Source organism: Equus przewalskii, chromosome 9 (assembly GCF_037783145.1).
Source record: "Equus przewalskii isolate Varuska chromosome 9, EquPr2, whole genome shotgun sequence".
Lineage (NCBI taxonomy): Eukaryota > Metazoa > Chordata > Mammalia > Perissodactyla > Equidae > Equus > Equus przewalskii.
Genome location: NC_091839.1, coordinates 4,254,057 through 4,267,512, shown reverse-complemented (window position 1 = coordinate 4,267,512; position 13,456 = coordinate 4,254,057). Strand labels below are relative to the sequence as shown.

The following is a 13,456-nucleotide window of genomic DNA, read 5'->3' as shown; positions in this document are numbered from 1 at the left end:
AAATCCTCCAACTTTGTTCTTTTTTTTCAAAATTACTTGGTTATTGTAAGTCCTTTGCATTTCCATATAAATTTTAGGGTCAGCTTGTCAATTTCTACCAAAAAGCTTATTAGAGTTTTGATTGGAATTGCATTGAATCGATAGGTCAACTGGGGAGAATTGACATCTCAACAATGACCTCTTGAATCTTCCGATACATAGACATGGAATGTCTCCCCATTTACTATCTCAGCAGTTTCGTAGTTTTCAGTGTACAAGTCTTCTTTTGTTGAATTTATTCCTAAGTTTTAATTCTTTTTGGTGCTATTGTGAATGAAATTGTTTTCTTAACTTCATTTTAAGATTGTTTTTTGCTAGTTATAGAAATAAAACTGATTTTTGTATATTGACTTGTATCCTGTGACCTTGCTAAATTTATTAGTTCTAGTATTTGTTTTGTGGACGCCTTGGGATTTTCTACAAAGGAGATAATGTCATCTGTGAATAAAGATAATTTTACTTCTTCCTTTCCAATCTGGAGACCTTTAATTTCTTTGTTTACCATATTGCCACTGGCTTCAACCTCCAGCACAGAGTTGATTGGAAGTGGCAAAAGTGGATGTCTGCCTTGTTCCTGATCATAAGGGGGAAAGCATCATTCTTTCACCATTAAGTGTGATGTTAGCTGTGGGTTTTCATAAATGCCTTTTATCAAGTTTTGTAAAAGGTGTTTTGAAGTTTTGCAAATTCTCTCTTATTCCTAGTTTGTTGAGAATTTTTACCAAGCATCTGTGTTGGACTTTATCACATGCTTTTTTCCTGCATTTATTGAGATGACCATGTACTTTTTGTTCTTAATTGTATTAATATAGTATGTTACATTAATTGATTTTCAGATGTTAAACCAACCTTGCATTCCTGGGATAAATCCCACTTGATCATGATGTATAATTCTTTTTATATGTTACTAGGTTTGGGTTGCTAATAGTTTGTTGAGGATTTTTGCATATATATTCATGAAGGATGCGGGTCTGTTGTTTGTTTTCTTGTGCTGTCTTTCTTTGGTTTTGGATTAGGGTGCTACTATCTTCATAGAATGAGCTGGGAAGTGTTACCTCCTCTTCTATTTTCTAACCCATTTCTTTATAAGGGGATAATTTATGGTCTTTTATGGGTGGCTGGGAGCAGTTCTCTTTTTTCTTCTCAAGGCTAATTCTTTGCAAGCATATTTTAGGGTTCGTGTGTGACAACTTGGTCTCATTGGCTATGTCCCAGCTCCATTTGCTGGCAGGTATGGCTCAAGATGGGGCAGGTACCCAGCATCTCTGAGACTCCTTATCTGATCACATCTGGCACTCACATCTGAAGTGGACCCTCAGAGCTTCCCTGTGGGGATGGGGGCATCTGCTCACCCGGCAGCTGGGGTGCTTGGCTGAGGGTGCCTCTCTTCCCCCTCTCTTTTAACAGGGCAGCCACAAACCCCAAGGTACGGGAGCAAGTGCGCCTGGAACTGAGCTTCGTGAACTCAGACCTGCAGATGCTCAAGGAAGAGCTGGAGGGGCTCAACATCTCCGTGGGCGTCTATCAGAGCACAGAGTGAGTGGAGACAGTGCTTCTTCCAGAGATTTTCTGGGCTTTGGAATGTGCCCACCTCAGGGATGGTGCACAGATAGACTCCACTTTGGAAAGTGAGGGAATGATCGGTGTGGGATTGACCAAGGTGCGAGAGTTAAGGGGATGAGCCCGTGGAGTTTGTTGGGAATACCTGGAGAGTTGACCAAAAAGGCATTTGTTTGTCCTGGGACCCCTTGGGACATGGTTTTACAGGAGAGCTGCTGGCTGGGTCCAGTGGGGAGATGGCATCTCTCACGTTGCCTGGCGGTGGCTCTGCCATAAAGGTGCCCTGGAAGCACTTCTGTGGTTTGCCATGAGGGCCGACCTGCCGGGTGGGGCCCACGGTGCCCTGCCCTCTTGCCTCCCAGCCTCATCACTGAGCACAGGGCCTGCCCTGGGTCGTTCTGTTGATAGAATGCCAAAACGTATAAACTGCCTTTTACATCAAAGATTATGAGGCATTTGTGAGTTCTGCAAGGAGATAGTGTAACTGAGACACTTTGGAAATGTACCCTGGTAAATATCTGAGCGATGAATGTGCTGATTCAGAGGCATTCCTTAGGGAGTGTCGGTGGGAGGTGAAATATTGAGGTGTGGCCTCCAGAACAGCTCAGAAAGTCTCCCGCCCCAAGGTGAGCTGCCTTTGAAAAAAACGTCCGTCTTTAAGAAGAAATGGCTTTGAGAAGCTCTGCAGAGCAGTTTCCCTGCTATTCTGTACGGGGAAGTGAGACGTCTCAAAAGGCTGGGGAGCCAGGGAGAAACTCAGTCAGAAAACACTTCCTGATTTAACAGAAGGACGACATTTGGGAGCCTTGAGTCAGCTTTGGAATGTCTTTTCCTGATTGTCCCCAACCCTCTGCCCAGCGCCTGGGGTGTTTTTCAGAGCTGGAGGGAAAGTCTCAGTGCGTGAAACCTCTGCCCCTCCGCTGGGGCGTCCGTGGGCCCGGGCCGGCTTACCCCTGGCTCCTCTTGCAGTTTCAAACATCTAGTCAGAACAGCAGCTGGAAGGCTTCTCCCAGTCTGCACTGTGCTTTTAAATTCCAATGTTTTGCCCAATAGGTCAAAGTTCCTTGAGGAGGCGAAACAGGGCCAAACTTTGGTGATAAACGTAGGATGTTTCATGGTCCCACTTGCTGTTCTGAAGTGCAGGCACATCCATCGGGAGGGCGTCCCACAGAGACATGCAGTCAAGGCCCCTGTGTGACCACGGTGTGGCTCTGAAGTGGCCAGGCCGTCCCCCGTGCCGCTGGGAAGGCGGGGGAGCTGTGCAGGTTCATAATGACACCTCACATGGCATCGCCTCTCTTTTCTGTTTTCAAAGCAGATTGTTTCTTTCTTAGCACAGTTGATCTTTAAACAGTTCCAGGAGGAAGGCAGGGAAGAAACTGTCTCCTCGTGCAGACGAGAAAACACAGGGAGGCCGGGGGTCACGGAGAAAGTTACGTTCGCGCAGAATTGGGGCTGGGGTGCCCTGGCAGGGGGACTCCGGATGCTCGCTGCTCCTGGGCAGTCATGGGAAGAGCAGGGCTTGCCCCCAGCCCGGTGTGGGGGGAGGATAGGAGGTCGCTGGGCCCAGAGGGGTGGGGTGGATGGTCCTCGTCCCCTTCCAGCTGGGTCCAGCTCCCCCCATGGTCTTGGGGGAAGCCACACGCCAGCTGGGTGTCGCCTGCTTTCAGCTGGGCCCTGTTGTGTTCCGCCCGGCACAGGGGCAGTTTCAGCTTACAGCAGTATTGTCCCCTCACGCTGCCCAGCAGTCCTGACCTCCCCCGGGCTAGGCTCAGGAGCCCCACGAGGTCTCCTGTTACAGGTCAGGGAGCTAAATCCCTGTTTGCAAAACACCGCTGGAGCTGGTTCACTTCCTGTTGGCCCTGCGGCTAAGAACGGAGGCTCGGGAGCACCCCCAGGGCCACCTATGGGGTAACCAGAGGGTCGGTGGGGAGAGGAGGTAGCAGGGAAGTGGTGGGTCAGGGCCTGACTTAGGGCTGGAGCAACGGCACGCTTAGTGGCCGATGGGACCCCTGCCCTCAAGGCCTTCTCTGTGCAGGCGATGAGTCATCTAGAGGGACACGCCCCAGAGGAGGAGGCTGCTGAGAGCCCAGGGCTGGAGGGCTGCGGTAGCGGGGCACCCACTGCGGTGGGCGGCGGGGGGGGGGGGGGGGACGGGACGGGGGGCATTGGGGCTTGATAACAAAGGTCCAGTGGCAGGATGGTAGGCCCAGGTGGGGCAGCAGTGAGCACAGCAGGGGCAAGCCTATACTCCATAGAGTCCCAGCACAGTGACTGAGAGATGGGCTGAGGCTGGAGGCTACAGCGGGGTGGAGATGGTAGGCACCTCAGTGTTAGGCTGGATGGTCCACAGGTCGCGGGGACCAAGCCCAGTGTTAGAACAGAGACAGGGATGCAACCCAAATCGTCTTTCTGGAAAATAAACTGACATGTGCTAGATTGGCCTGAGGAGAGGGGTGCTGGGGGAAGGCTGTGGGTGCAGAGTGGCCGGGACAGGGACATTCATGTACCTTGCTGTGTTCCTTATAGGGAGGCATTCACGATTCCACTGATTCCGCTTGGCCTGAAGGAAACCAAGGACGTTGACTTCTCAGTTGTTCTCAAGGTAAACCTCACAGCGAGGGGCTCTGGACTTGCTGCTTAAAAGGGGAACAGGGAAATTGTGTATCCCCCGCAAGTGGTCGTGGGCTCAATGGGCAGCTGATTCCTGCAGGGTGACCCTGAGCCCCTCGGCAGGCCACCCCAGGAGCCTCGTGCCATCCTCTGGTCACTCTGAGGCTCCTCACCTGCCTGGGGAAGGGGTCTGGACGCCGGGCCAGCCTGCCCCAGGAGGCCAAGTCAAAGAGGGTCTGTGGGGGCCTGCTGTGGATTTTTAAATTGTATCCTATTTTAGTATCTTTTTTCTTAAATGTTGTAACCAATTTAGGCCATGCTTTTGGAAGAATAGTCAGTTTTTTCCCCCAATCTTTTATTCTGAAGATTTCCAAACTTAGAGAAAAATGGAAAGCATTTTGCAGTAACCCCTGTACCCTCACTACCTAGATAACAACCATGAATATTTTGCTCTAGTCACCTCATCACATTTGTCCATCTCTGCATCCCTGTGTCTGTACGTCAATCCATCTTATTTTCTGATGCGTTTCAGAGTAAATCAAAGATGTTGGTTCACTACCCTTACATACCTGAATAGCTCGAGTTTATGAGTCCCCGCCACATCTAATTCCTGGGTATCTGCCTCCTCTTTCCTCTCTCTCTCCTCCTCTCTCTCTCCCCCTTCTTTCCTCCCTTTCTTCTTTTTTTTAAATAACAACTGTATGGAGACATAATTCACAACCTGTACAATCCACCTCTTCAAAGTGAACAGTATCTGGCCTCCTCTTAATTGTGTGTGTCTGGCAAGCAGCCCGTACTTATAGGCCCGCCTGTGCCTGTCACTGTGCTGGATGCTGTGATGTCACAGGCCCTGCCTCTGGGGCCTGTGGTTCAGTGGGGGATTCAGGTGGAAGGTGGGAGATGTGCTTTGACGGAGGCACCCAGGCCGGGGCCAGGAGAGGCTGCCCCCCATGCCTGGCTTGCTTTCCTCTTCCCAGCTCCATCACTCTGAGTTTTCCTGAATCGCCTCAAACTTCCATTTAGGAGGAGAGAGTGGAGACAAAGGGGGAGGTGGTGCCTGTCTCGGAGCTTTCCAGCCCTGGCTTGGTGCATAGGAGTTAATCCCAGCACCGTGAAAAATGCTTCCAAGCATTATGTTTCTTTTCGTAGTAATCCTGTTAGGTGACTCGTCTTGGACTACTTTTAATTTAGAAAAGAAAAAATTATATGACATTTTGGGCACTGCAGAATTTGTTCTTTTAAAAGCCGTTGGTTAATGCTTCAAAATGTCTGCTTCTGACCTCGCTTCTCAAGGAGAGGTTGTGAGTTGGTTGCCATAAGCCCTTTCACGCAGGGCCATTTTGACTGCCGCCGTTTAAACCCAGGTCCTGGCCCTTGTGAGTTTGGGGTTTATTTTGGAGTTTGAGAAGGGCCGTTGGGAGTCTTGCCGGACCCAGGGTTACCAGAGCTTTGATTTTCTGGTTGGGAAACAATCCAGGAGCCGCTGCTGGACACCAGCTTCTCACAGGCCGCCTGACCTTTTAGAAGTGACGCTTGCCACGGGCCCATGAGCCTCAAGACAATCATGTCTGCAGAAATGTCTTTAGTCACTTTTGTAGAATAGTTTCTTTAAGATTTCTTTGTTGCTCAGTGCCAGAGCTGCAAGAGTACAGGCAGTTTAAAGGGAGAGCTTCTCAGGGAAACTTGGGAATTTTATGGGCATCTGTAAGGATCCAAACGTGTCACGTGCTGAATTCCACATTAAAGCCGGTGAAAAAAAAATCACATGTTGTGGGCATGCCAACTGCTATTCATCTGAGGCTTCCAACCATGTCATTTTGGCCTGAAAGGGACTCTACAAATGTCGGTCACACAAAAATAAGACCTTTGGGGGACGTTCTGTTTTCTCCCTTCCACATTTGTGCTGGAGAATAACACAGGTGCCACAGAAGTAGTTTGGCTGACTTAATCAGGGCAGTTCAAGTTGTTTTTCACGTCTGCGTGTGTCTGTGTAATGTTGAATGGCCAGTAAAGCTTCACTGTGTGATTTGGTTCTATTTTAAATAAACGGGCTCTGAAATGGCTTCATTAAAAAGCATCATCAAGATAAAGTCCCTTTTCAGAGAATTCTAGTTGCTTTTTTGCTTTTAAATACAGCTTTATTTATTTATTTTTCTGATTAAGAACAGGATTGCAAAACGTTTAGAAAATACCAGGACGTGTACAGATCCCTCATTGTCCCACCAGCCCTCCCGCCTGAGCTCTGTAACTTGCTCGGCACTAAATCTTTGGATCCTCTGATCCGGGGCCTGCCTCTTGAGGGTGTGCAACTCATCCTGTCCGTGAGGGCTTTGCGTGCTGTCTGCTTTTAGCAGCCCTAAACAAGGTGCCTGTGAACTTCATTCTTTAGGCAGCTTCCAAACACTTGCTGCTGTCAGCAGCCTCCGTGAGCATCTTCGCGCACTTTGCCCCGTGTTCCCTTGGGATACGCTTCTAGGCGTGGATTTGGTAGCTCAAAGATACATGTCACCTAATTACCCACCAGAAGTGGTCCTGCCTCCCCGCTGTGTGTGACTGCTCATCTTCCTGCACCTTTGCTTACACTGGGTATCATTCATTGCTTTGATTTTTTTAAAATATCTTTTTGAGTTTTGCAAAACCAGGCAAAAATGATACATTCCAGTTTGCTTTCTTTGATCAGCACTGGAGGTGAATACATCCTGATGGAGTGTTTATTTGCCCATTTGCTTTTTCCTTTTGGAAATACCTGTTTCTATCCTTTGTCTGCTTTTCCATAGTGGTGGTGGTCTTATTTCCTACGTGAGTTCTTTTACATATGAAGGATTTTAACCCTTCGTTATATATATTTACAAATATTTCTCTCGGTACGTTTTCTCCTTGAACTTTTGTTATGTAAACAATATAAACATTTAAAAAAGTACAACTTTTTTTGCCATACAAATTTTATATTGTCAAGCTTATGAGTTCTTCCCTTTACAATTCACCTTGATGACATGTTCAGAAAGGTATTCTCCACACCAAGATGACATAAATAGGACTGGCCTGGTGACTCAGAGGTTTAGTGCACCCGTTCAACTTCGGTGGCCCAGGGTTCGCTGGTTCAGATCCCAGGTGCAGACATGGCACCGCTTGGCAAGCCATCCTGTGGTAGGCATCCCACATATAAAGTAGAGGAAGATGGGCACAGATGTTAGCTCAGGGCCAGTCTTCCTCAGCAAAAAGAGGAGGATTGGCGGCAGATGTTAGCTCAGGGCTAATCTTCCTCAAAACAAAAAAAAAAAGATGAGAAATAGTTTGTCCCATTGCTTTGTGATTGTTTAAAATTTTGTAACATTAAGTCTTTAATTGAGGGACTGGCCCCGTGGCCAAGTGATTAAGTTCACGTGCTCCGCTTCGGCAGCCCAGGGTTTCACTGGTTCGGATCCTGAGTGCAGACATAGTACCGCTCATCAAGCCATGCTGAGGTGGCATCCCACATGCCACAACTAGAAGGACTCACAACTAAAAATATACAACTATGTACCGGGGGGCTTTGGGGAGAAAAAGGAAAAATAAAATCTTAAAAAAAAAAAACCTCTTTAATTTAGCTGGAATTTGTTTGGGGGTAAAAAATTAGGTGTAGGGCTATAACTTTTTATTTTCACCAAATGGGTAGCCAGTTTCCCCCGAACTATGTATACAGAATCCATCTGTGGTGCTGGATGGTATCCATTTCCCTCTGTGCCCCCCATCCACTCTCCTCCCTCCTGCTCTGCGCCGGGGGAGGCCGCGGCAGGCTCCTGCTCTGTGGCTCCCTTTTGTGGCTGGCCGAGAGGGAGGAGCAGGAGATGAGAGGGAAAGAGAAGAGGGCAGTCTGGAAATTTATTCCTCCGTTGGCTTCTTTTTGCATTCCTGGTGGCTGTACCTTGGGTAGCCACCTCTTTGGGTTTCCGTAGGTCCTTCTCCCCTTTGATCCTTCACCTGTGGGTTTCTAATGGCTCTGGCGGTCCCACACCCTCCCTGTGGTTTCCCAGAACCCTGCCCACACCACTGTAATAGTCCTGCCCTTAAATTCACATCAGGCTGCGGTCCTGTGCCACCTCCGTCCTGCCTGGACCCGATGGATGCTCCAGCCTTTCCCACTTCTCTGGAATACTGGCTTTTGTTATATACCTGATTCTCGAATCTACTTCAGTCTCTTCCTGATCCGTGTCTGGTTTCATTGTGTGTCCTTTCTCATTGTTTAATCCCTGGGTGTTTCAACAGCAATTCGAGCAAGCCTCCTTTATTACTGTGCTTTTCCAAACGTTCTTAGCTTTTCTTCCACATATTCACTTTCATATTTTGATGAGTTTCCAAAAAATAGTACTTTTGGGTTTTGATTGAAATTTCATTAGAGTCATAGCTTAATTTGGACAAAATTGCATCTTTAGGATATTGCACCTTTTCTCCCATGAACATAGTATTTCCAGTTGTTGATGCCAACAAACAGTAAGTTTTACGGGGGCAGGAGCCATAACTGTCTTGTCAAAAAAATGACTTAAGGAATAAATGAGAGATTGAAGTAACATGTCCTTCCGTAAAGTTTAATTAAAAAGTTATCTGCTTGGGGCTGGCCCCGTGGCCGAGTGGTTAAGTTTGTGCACTCCGCTGCAGGCGGCCCAGTGTTTCGTTGGTTCGAATCCTGGGCGCGGACACGGCACTGCTCATCAGACCACGCTGCTGAGGCAGCGTCCCACATGCCACAACTAGAAGAACCCACAACGAAGAATATACAACTATGTACCGGGGGGCTTTGGGGAGAAAAAGGAAATAATAAAATCTTTAAAAAAAAAAGTTATCTGCTTAATTAGTTAAATTAATCCTATCCCTAGGAATATTGTACTTTTTTTGTAATTGTGAAACTTATTGTTTCCTGTTATATTTTTCTAACTGGTTACTGCTTGTATAAGAAAGGAAGACTATTGATTTTTATATATTCACTTTTTGTCCACTGTACTGAATTCTTACTAGTTTAGTAGTTTTTCAGTTGACCCTGTTAGGTTTTGTGAATATGTTGTTATTTTGCAAAAATACGTGTATTTTTTATTTCTTCCTTTCTAATGTTTATCTCTTATTTTTCTTAATTCGTTGGCTAGACAACCTTCAGAATTATACTAATTAATAGCAGATGGTAGAAGTCCTTGTCTTGTCCCTGATGTTTATGGTGGGTTTCAACTAGATATTTTTTATCCTACTAAATACATTTAATCCATCCTAGTTTACTAAGTTTGAAAAGTCAGGAATAGATTTAGAATTTATCAAAATCCTCTTTGACTTCTGTGAGGTTAACATAAAGTTTCTCTTTTAACTTCTTAATTGTAATTTCTCTCCTAATTTTAAGGAAATTGTTGCCAGTGTCCACAGTAGAGCTGATAGAACAGCATGCAGCTCTGTAAAGGATACAGTTCTGATCCTCAAGCGTCTCCTGAGTGGTGGCCCTTAACACTGCTCTCAGGGATGTCACCAGAGGAGCCTGAGATGAACTCTGTCCTCCAGATCATCCTCACCATAATTAATGTCACTGATAACATAATTACATTTGAAAACCATTTCAAATTATATAAATGGCTGTTATATTTGTTGAGGAGCTGATTCCAAACGTTAGTGCTTTAAGTAAAGTCGTGAAGAAAATCTGTGACAGCATCATAAAAAAAGTTGGATAAAAATGACCAAATTAAAAACCAGAAGGAGGTTTCTGAGTATCCTTGGACCCAGCAAGACATCTTCTTGGAACTTATTCTGAGGAACTAATCAGAGGTGTGCTCAAGGATGACTGTCACGGTGTTATCTCTAATTGCAAAATTTACAAATAACTTAAATGTCCAGCGAGAGGGGGTTAAGACTATCATGGTCCATCTTGGTTAGCACATAGTAGGTAGCTTATTTGTTGAATAAATGAATTATGCATTCATTACATTGGAGGATTATATAACCATGAAGAGTCATGTTAGAGAATATTTTGTGGCATATGAAAATGTTTGATACATTGCCAATTAAAAAAAGCCCGGCAAAGTTGTATATTCACTCAGTAAAATCCCAGAGGGTCTGCGGGCATGTGTGCAGATGGCATTGAACACACAAAAAGCAGGGGGCGCTCTAATGTGGAAAGTGTGTAAAGAGAATACTCCCACACTTGAGAAGACAACTGAGCAGTCTCTGGCCTCAGTGGAGGATGTCATGCAGGAACTCGTCTCCATGCTCCTTATACCACTCTCCCGTTTTCCCTGTAATGCTTGCCATCTGCCAATATACGATGTACTTTATTTATTTTCTGTGCCTGTTACTCACTGGCTGTGCCCCCGGCTAGAATGTAAGCTCCATGGGGAAGGGTCTTTGTTTCGTTCCCTGCTGTGGCCCAAGCAGTGAGAACAGCCCCGGCTCACAGCAGATGCTCCTCAGCACGGCTGTACCACTGAGTAAAGTCCCAGAGCAGTCAGTCATCAAACACGGCTGCTGCCCGGCTGGGGCTCTCACTGGGGTGCCTCACACGTGGACGTGCCCAGAGCTGTTCTCACATAGCTTCCCATCACAGTTCCTGAGGGCAGCACCCTCCTAACCGTCCCCAGACACAAGTTCCCTTTCCTTTGCCAGGAAGACCCTGAGCCAGGTTCTGAGGGCAGCCCCAAGGATGAAGGTCTGAGCCCCAGATGTCTGTGACATCTGCCAGAATTGTTTAATGTGTAGCTCACTTAACCATGTTGCAAAGACATTTTTAAATAAAAAATAACTTCAACTGTCCTTTTTACTGAAGCAACAGAAGCAAAATTTTAAAATATATGTAAAATTAAGAAAATAAATCCTACCACTCAGAAAATCATTGCAGTGTGCAGTCTCCCCTAAATTTTTATGAATTCTCCATGTATTTTTAAAGGAGGGGCACATTAGACCTTACTGTTTTACCTATTTACAGTTTTGTGTGTTTTGGTTTTTTTTTGGTGAGGAAGATTGTCCCTGAGCTAACATCTGTGCCAGTCTTGCTCTGTTTTGTATGTGGGATGCTGCCACAGCATGGCTTGATGGGTGGTGTGTAGGTCCACACCCAGGATCTGAACCAGCGAACCCTAGGCCGCTGAAGCAGAGCACGCGAACTTAACCACTATGCCACAGAGCCGGTCCCCCTATTTACAGTTTTGAATGACACGTTACAGTATCTTCCCTCATTTTTCTTACAGGATTTTATCCTGGAACATTACAGTGAAGATAGCTCCCTATATGAAGATGAGATAGCAGACCTGATGGATCTGAGACAGGTGCGTCTCGGGTGCCGCAGGGAGAGGAGGATGGCTGAGAGCTCGCCGAGTCTTCAGGTTACCCCGTTACTGTGCCTGAAGTCTTAGAGAATCGCCCATGGTTGGGGGTGGCAGGGAGGGGCTGTCAGAACCGTCCCTTCAACTTGCCACATAAGAAGACCACAGAAGGGGACAGACATGCGCACTGGCATGTCGGGCTGGATTCTGAGTCTCCTGAGGTCTTGCCAGCCCTTGCCATCCTTCCTAGAGCTCGCGATACAGCAGCTGGGCCCCAGCTCCACAGAAATAGCGTGTGCAGGCGTCTTCGGGGATGGGACGCGCTGTCTGCTGTGGGCTCACCGCTCGGCGGCTCCTTTCCTTTCAGGCTTGTCGGACGCCCAGCCGGGATGAGGCCGGGGTTGAACTGCTGATGAGTTACTTCACCCAGCTGGGCTTTGTCGAGAGTCGATTCTTCCCGCCCACCCGGCACATGGGGATCCTGTTCACGTGGTAGGTGCCAGTGCGATCCCACCGCAGCCAGAGCTCCGGGGCTCAGCACCAAGGGCTCCTCCGCACCGTGGCCCCTCTCTCTAGTTGGCCATTGACACAGGAGAGGCCAGAGCCGTGCGGATAAACTGGTGTTTATTTATGAAGGGGCTCCAAGGGGAGAAAGCTCCAGCAGACCATAGCTTCTTGCTTCTCAGAACAAACGAGCCAAGGAGGAGGGGCCTTTTTGATGCTCATTTTATCATTGGGGAAACGCCGGGCTCTGAGGTGGAACTAACGAGAAGCGAGATTCTTGGCCCAGATGGGCTAAGGGGTGGGAACCAGGTGTTGTGCCAGGGACAAGGGCAGCACACAGAACAGGTCACATTTAAAAATGGGAGCAGAACGTTGCATTCTTCTCCGGGGTAGGAAGTTTCAGAGATAGTGTTCAAACACCTTGGAGGTGCCGTGCCTCTTCTCTGGGTGTGCTCAGGAGTGTGGGCGCGAGGGCGTACATCCCAACAGTGAAGGGCCGTGGCCAGAGGTAGACTTCACCACAGATGCCTGCCTTTTGAAAGGAAAGGCAGATGACTCTTCGGTTAGCTGTCTGCGCTGGTGAAAGAGCTCTCAGGACGACTTCTCCTCAGTTTCCACTTAGGGAGAACGTCCATGTCTACCTTCTCGGTGATATGTGAACTTTAAAACAGATCCTGAATCTTTTAGGCTGCAGGAAGAATTATGAGGGGTTAGTAACTGCTATATTTCCTTTAGGAGAAGGCTTACTTATTTTTTGGGGGGGAAGATTAGCCCTGAGCTAACATAAATCCTCCTTTTTTGCTGAGGAAGATTGGCCCTGAGCTAACATCTGTGCCCATCTTCCTCTACTTTATATGTGGGACGCCTGCCACAGCATGGCTTGACGAAGGGTGCCATGTCCGCACCTGGGATCCGAACCAGTGAATCCAAGGCAACCAAAGCGGAGTGCACAAACTTAACCACTACACCACTGGGACGGACCCTTATTTTTTTTAAATACGTCTTTTTTTTTTTTGCTGAGGTAGAGTCTCCCTGAACTAACATCTGTTGCCAATCTTCCTCTTTTTTGTATGTGAGCTGCCACCACAGCATGGCCACTGACGAGTGGTGTAGGTCTGCGCCTGGAAACTGAACCCGGGCCTATGAAAGGGGGCATGCCAAACTTAACCACTAGGCCCTAATATGCCTTATTTTTAAGAGCAGTTTTAGGTTCACAGCAAAACTGAGGAAAGGGTACAGAGATTTCCCATATATCCCATCCCCACTGTCAACATCCCCCCTCGATGGTATGTACCTGCCTTGGCACCTCGTCACCCAAAGTCCACAGTTTACACTGGGGCTCACTCCTGGTGGGAATGGTCTGTGGGTTTGGGCAGATGTATAATCACCTATATCCACCATTATAGGATCATGCAGAGCAGTTCCACAGCCCTAAAACCCTCTGTGCTCCAGCTGTTCATACCCCCTCTTTG

General features: G+C 47.4%; 1 protein-coding gene across 1 annotated transcript in view; it reads left to right on the top strand.

Annotated features, from left to right (window-relative positions):
• RHPN2 (rhophilin Rho GTPase binding protein 2) overlaps positions 1-13,456 on the top strand; it is a 50,039-nt gene that overhangs the window by 21,354 nt on the left and 15,229 nt on the right. Inside the window, exons 3-6 of the mRNA XM_070557348.1 lie at positions 1,447-1,575; positions 4,129-4,204; positions 11,406-11,483; positions 11,848-11,972. Of these exons, the coding sequence (XP_070413449.1) occupies positions 1,447-1,575; positions 4,129-4,204; positions 11,406-11,483; positions 11,848-11,972 (408 nt within the window). The remainder of the gene's footprint in view (positions 1-1,446; positions 1,576-4,128; positions 4,205-11,405; positions 11,484-11,847; positions 11,973-13,456) is intronic.